Source organism: Montipora foliosa, unplaced genomic scaffold, assembly GCF_036669935.1.
Source record: "Montipora foliosa isolate CH-2021 unplaced genomic scaffold, ASM3666993v2 scaffold_427, whole genome shotgun sequence".
Lineage (NCBI taxonomy): Eukaryota > Metazoa > Cnidaria > Anthozoa > Scleractinia > Acroporidae > Montipora > Montipora foliosa.
The window spans coordinates 990,285-995,284 of record NW_027179731.1 but is presented as its reverse complement, the minus strand read 5'-3'; the positions used below and the strand labels follow the sequence as shown (position 1 = coordinate 995,284).

Here is a 5,000-nt window from a genome sequence, read left to right as displayed (position 1 = left end):
GGGTGGCCAACACATCACGCTTGCGCACAACCATTTCACTCTATCAATTGGAAGCCATGGACAGGACTATGCGATCCACATTCCCACAGGCTTGTCGTTGGAGAACAGTTTGCTGTTCCCAACCCAGCTAACCACATGTATGGCATGTGAAGCTGCCACTTAAAGGGGTGCTAAAAGCACCCGCCAGGTATGTTAGCTACGCCATGCTGATGAGGCTCAAAAGGCCGAAACAGCTGTCCATGGCTGCTAATTGACCGAGTGAAATGGTTATGCGCATGCGTGATGTGTTGGCCACACCAGGTTGGTGTTAGTGTGTGTCACCTTGCTTGTTACTGTTGTGTTTTTGTAAATCCATGTTTTGTTTGCTAGGAAAAGGTGACCTTCTTTTCCTTTACTGCACACTGACATGCTTAAGTTGGGATCAACCACTGTTAATGACAGCTTTGCCTTCACCAACCTGCTTTTTAATACACTAGAGACGGCAGAACTATATCATGTCCGTGGCCCTATGAGTAACTTTCACTTCTATTTGCTGTAAACGTTGAATTAGTTCGTCTTCAAGACCATTAACTCCCGCCAAAAGATTCATGAGAAAGGTCTAAGGAACAAAGGAAACTTGATTGCAAAACCCGATTCTGCGGATATTGTAAAACTAAAGCTTTTCTTCACACTATTCAATGTTCTGGCACAGGACTCTCATCACATAAAGTGTAGTCGTTCGCATAATGTACGGAATTGCATCATTTATGTGGTTTCCATGCATTTTTCGGGTACCAACACGGTCGACCGTTAATGCAACCTGCCTCAGTTCTTGAAGAATTAGTTTATTCTTCTAATTTTAAGGGATATCTCCTTTATTTTTGTATCAATTTATTTACCTATAAATTTCTTGAATTACGAAATGCTGATTGGCTGAGGCAGAGGGTATTTCTCGGCAAATTTTGGTAATTGCCAGGGTAAAATTACTTTTCTTATTTTCATGTACTTAGTCTTTTTTTCTTCTTTTTTTTTGGTTTGTTGTTGTGTTTGTTTGTTTGTTTTTTTTTTGCAGTGCTGGTGTTATTTCCCTGGAGTTCTGTTCAAGAATTAAATTAGGGCATTTTACATTGTTCAGTTTGCATCAAACTGAACACTGAAATGGCTTCTTACGAAATTGCGCAACAGTGTGCGTTTTTGCAGACCTTCTTGATAAAAGAAAACTTTGTTTATGATATAAACAAGTATTCGCAAGTTTCCTCCTAAAAATAAAGAATTGATATCACTTGTATTTTCAGAATTTGCAGAAATTGCGATTGTCGTTGCGCGACTCGGGCAATCTCTGCAACTTTTGAAAATACAAGTGATATTAATCCCTAATTATACTCGATCCCATACGATTACTAATACATATTCATCCATTGATGGCTCAAGCAGGAAATATTTCAAAACCACTCTGCTATGAGATCAATGCCCTCTCTGTTATTTTACCAAGAGCTGGAAATAATTTTCCAAAAGCCAGAGTAATAAAATATTTACCATGAAGTTATCTACTTTCGTTGTGAAAGCCTACACGTATTGATGATGCAATCTTAAATAACTAAATACCTTTTGACTAATGGAATTTTTGCCAAGCTTCACAATCTTAGTTATTTGTAGGAAAGACCTCTGAAACATTTTTTTAAAATCACAAGCCACTATGATTTGACCATACTACACCGTTTTAGCTATCCAAGGGAACAGCATCAGGTGAACTGCTTGATCGGTTTAAGACTAATTGTATTACAAAAAGCTATTAAAAGAGCAAGGCTGATATAACGGTGGAGGAATATATTGAAAAAAAGCCAATATTTCGAAAGGCACTGCCTTTCATCAGCAGGGTTTTACCAGTTAAAATTTTATTACTCTTTTTTTTTTTCTCGAAAATATATACTTCCTCTCCCTTGAAGGCCTTGATCGCCGGAAACAATATTCCTTTCAAACGTAATGTGTACAAGAAAGAGTTTCAAGCTGAAATTTTGTTTCTTTGTTTTAGATTACTGAATAAAAACGAACTTCAAACAATACCCGATGGGACCTTCAGGAATTCAAGCGATCCTCGACTTGTGTACGTCAGTGACTTAAAGCAGGCCAGAAGCGACTACCGTATAGACCTCTTTCATAATAGCAGCCAAATAAAATATTATTTTTTTTCTAATGCTAACAAGCCTCGCAACGACGAGCAAATTTCAAAAGAATATATATATTTTAAATGAGGGCAGTAGGTCTAAGTGGTCGCCCTTTATGAAAGTGGTCTATGCGACCTCTCGTGCGTCAAATAACGAAACGTTAAATTGTGAGTCATTTTTACTTTATTTTCAGATTCCTTGTTACTCGTGTGATTTTAGATCTGTGAAAAAAAAAAAAAAATACTGTGACTTGCTTGATTATTTGTTTGTTCCCCAACAGAATGCTCGCTGACAACCCAATCAACGCAACCGGACAGAGGTTGTTCACTATCCAAAAGCAAAGCCTAGAAATGTAAGTCATAGAAGATTACATACTGTTTCATATGTCTGCGCATCTGAGGTTACATGGAGGGAGGAGGGTTAAGACATAGCCCGCCCTTACGTGAAACTCACCTAAGTGGGATGGGTATTGGGCTATCTTTTGAGTGCACACCCCTCCTCCCTCCTCCAAGATCTGCTCCTGTAAAGACAGCGTATATTGAACATTTCTGAGATTGTAATTCAAAACGTCAAGACGCGGAGTAAACCGAGAATTAAGATAACCCGATATTTGATTGTTTACAGCTTTGTACGTCATGATCGCTTTTTTAACATCGCTTTGATGGTTAAGTTTGTTCCAATTTAAATCACGAAGCAGTCGATCAGTATTGCTGTCATAATTTGAGAAGGTTGTGATATGTGCGGCACGATTCTGCAACTTTTGCAATTTCTGCCAGAGACCTTCTGCAGAAGACCCCCACACTTCACTACGATAATCGAAATGAGGCTGGATTTATGAATTGTAAACAGTAAGGAGTATCTCACGTGGAACAAAATTTCTTATGCGTTTAATAGCGCTTATGCCAGGGCAATCTTTGAAATTTCTGAAATATCAAATTCCCAATTTAAATTTTGATCAATATACAAAACAAAAGATTTAGCAGCGGCCACTCGCTCTAAAGGAATTTGGTTTATTTTGATTGCAAGGTTCTCGGTTACATGAGAAAATCTCTGTCTAGAACAATTAACAGGAATTCTGTATCGTTGTATTTAAAGTAAGTTTATTAGGGATTAGCCATATGGAATTGCCTCTAAATCTGAATTCATACATTCATTTATCTCTTCGTCATTATTGCTCGCGAAAGTGATATTGGTATTATCAGCATCAGCGTACATTCTTGGCTGGGAGTGATATATAACAGAAACAAAGGAGGTCCTGAGATGGCTCCTTGTGGAACACCCCATTGGATAATTCGCTCAGATGATTTATTGCAGTTTACTAAACATATTTGAACGGCTCGATTTTTCAAGTAAGAACAAAACCATTTCAGGGTGAATAACTGCTAAGAAAATGCTGCCATAATAGATACATTTGCTAGGGAATAAAACTTCAGTCTTCTCGATTGTAAATACTGTAACCGTAGGCCCTACGTGCTTCAACACTCTTATTCATAAAGCTAGGGGAAGTTAAACAACCCACACAGTAAACGAAAAGAGGAGGGCAATGAATTCCCGGTGTGGTGGTGTGGCCAAAGGTAAGAATACCACGGGGAGTCCAATATGTATTGTCTTTCACCTTTCACCTCTCTACATGTCCAGCTTTAAATTTACCTTTTATTAACGAATGAGCTAGTTTTCATAAATTCGAAGACAGGCTGTAACCCCGGTTGTGGGACAAAACGATAGATATTGCGGATAAGGTTTTATTCAGGGCTAATTCCAAACCAGATTGTTTCGCAAAGTTCACAAGTTTAAAAATTTAGACAGAGCTTCTCTAGCAAAGTACTTATATCTTCTACAGATACATGATGAGGACGAAGCTAAGAACATTCAACTTTGGATCGTTTGTCAACAACAGCAAGAATATCACAGCTGCTATGTATGTATTAACGTAAAGATCGTCCAGAGTAATAACTTGTAATCAAGTAAAGTTATGGTCCACGCAGTTATGGACGCAATTTTAGCAATTGCGTAGAGAAGCCAGAAAAATTCAGGGCTTCAACGGGGTTCACTTCGCGATACCGCTGCAACGCTTTAACCATAGGCAGCCCAAGCTCGCGTCACTACAGACAGCCGTTGAGAATTTAAACGCGTTATAAGACTTTTATAGGAAATAAAATACCGCCGATTATGAAGCCTAAAAAATGCTCAATTTAACGTTCATTCAATAAAATGAATAAAAATGACTCACCTCTGGTGTATTCTTCTGCCTTTTGGAGCTTATTTTACCGTTTCTGGAAGTCCGTGTTTTCAATGTTCTAAGACGAAATCAAGGCTGCACACTAAGAAATCGACCGTTGTCAGCTCAGAGGCCGTTTGCGACTCGAAAATCCATCCCAGCCGCACTTGGCTGGAAATGAGCATTTTCTGCTTCGATTCCACGATAGCTGATGAATTTAACAGCTGCTGATAACCGAACAGATAGGATAGGAACCTTGCTATGCTGGGAATGGAAAGGGAATGGAAAGGATGGCCTTTAGCTATGGAAGATATTCGTTTCCCATGTATGTCGGGAAACTTTCAGCACTTTTGCTGAGACGTGATGACAATACCCGCTGCCGGTAGACTGTTCCACAGCACATCAGATATCAGATATTGAAATTGTGCTGACTTGATTAGCGATCTTTTACCACTTGTCAATATATACTAAGTTTGTACAGCTTGATTGTGGACCTCTATGATTATAAATGACAGGCCCTTAGCTAGGCTACAAACCGTAGTCAATCTCGTCATTTTTTCCCACAATTATAACAAATGTGTAACATTGTTTTTAAGTGACTGTATTTTCGCTTAGAACTTTGCATGGAGGCAAAATCG

General features: G+C 38.7%; 1 protein-coding gene across 1 annotated transcript in view; it reads right to left on the bottom strand.

Moving 5' to 3' along the window:
* Positions 1 to 5,000, bottom strand: part of LOC137988793 (uncharacterized) — a 16,267-nt gene that overhangs the window by 5,841 nt on the left and 5,426 nt on the right. Inside the window, exon 5 of the mRNA XM_068834750.1 lies at positions 2,598 to 2,970. Coding sequence (XP_068690851.1) covers positions 2,598 to 2,970 — 373 coding nt within the window. The remainder of the gene's footprint in view (positions 1 to 2,597; positions 2,971 to 5,000) is intronic.